The sequence below is a fragment of the Cariama cristata genome, unplaced genomic scaffold, assembly GCF_000690535.1.
Source record: "Cariama cristata isolate BGI_N322 unplaced genomic scaffold, ASM69053v1 scaffold33023, whole genome shotgun sequence".
Classification (NCBI taxonomy): Eukaryota; Metazoa; Chordata; class Aves; order Cariamiformes; family Cariamidae; genus Cariama; species Cariama cristata.
In genome coordinates, this window is record NW_009607169.1 from 3,487 (window position 1) to 4,221 (window position 735).

Consider the following 735-nt stretch of genomic DNA (forward strand, 5'->3'; position numbering starts at 1 on the left):
ATCACCGCCATCGTCCTGGAGTACCGGCCCAAGGGCAACTGGGTCTGGCAGAGCCTTCGTACCAACAGCTCCAGCGAGGTCTTCCTCACAGAGCTGCGCGAGGCCACGTGGTACGAGCTCCGCATGAAGGCCTGCAACAGTGCCGGCTGCGGCAACGAGACCGCGCAGTTTGCCACGCTGGACTACGATGGCAGTGAGTTGGGGGGGGACGGGCTGGGGGCTGCACTGCTGAGGTGAGGGGGAAACCGGGAGCGCTGACGGCCTACCTGCCCGCCCTCTGCCCTAGGCACCATCCCCCCTATCAAGTCTGCCCAAGGGGAGGGTGATGATGTGAAGAAGCTCTTCACCATCGCCTGCCCCGTGATCCTTGCCACACTGGGAGTGGCCCTGCTCTTCATCATCCGCAAGAAGAGGAAGGAGAAGCGGCTGAAGAGGCTTCGAGGTGAGATGGGGCTCAGAGGCACAGTGCATGGGACCGGACTGAAGAGCTGAGCTTTCCTGGACTGGCTCTTTATGCCCTAAACAGCTCTCTAAAAACAAAACAAAACAAAGCCCACACCACACAAAAAAAAACCACCAAAGAACAATAAAAAACCTTGCTTCTTGTTTTTTGTGTCTCTTGCACAGATGCCAAGAGTTTGGCTGAAATGCTGATCAGGTGGGTCTCGGAGCTGCGGGTGGTTGGCGGTGGGTGGGGAAGCTGGGGACTGCTGGGTGGCGGGGGCGGCCCTGGAG

General features: G+C 59.2%; 1 protein-coding gene across 1 annotated transcript in view; it reads left to right on the forward strand.

Annotated features, from left to right (window-relative positions):
- Positions 1-687, forward strand: part of LOC104158870 (Down syndrome cell adhesion molecule-like protein 1) — a gene marked incomplete at both ends in the record, with an annotated part of 3,641 nt that extends 2,954 nt beyond the window's left edge. Inside the window, 3 exons of the mRNA XM_009696629.1 lie at positions 22-193; positions 287-442; positions 628-687. Coding sequence (XP_009694931.1) covers positions 22-193; positions 287-442; positions 628-687 — 388 coding nt within the window. The remainder of the gene's footprint in view (positions 1-21; positions 194-286; positions 443-627) is intronic.
- Between the last annotated feature and the right edge of the window lie 48 nt (positions 688-735).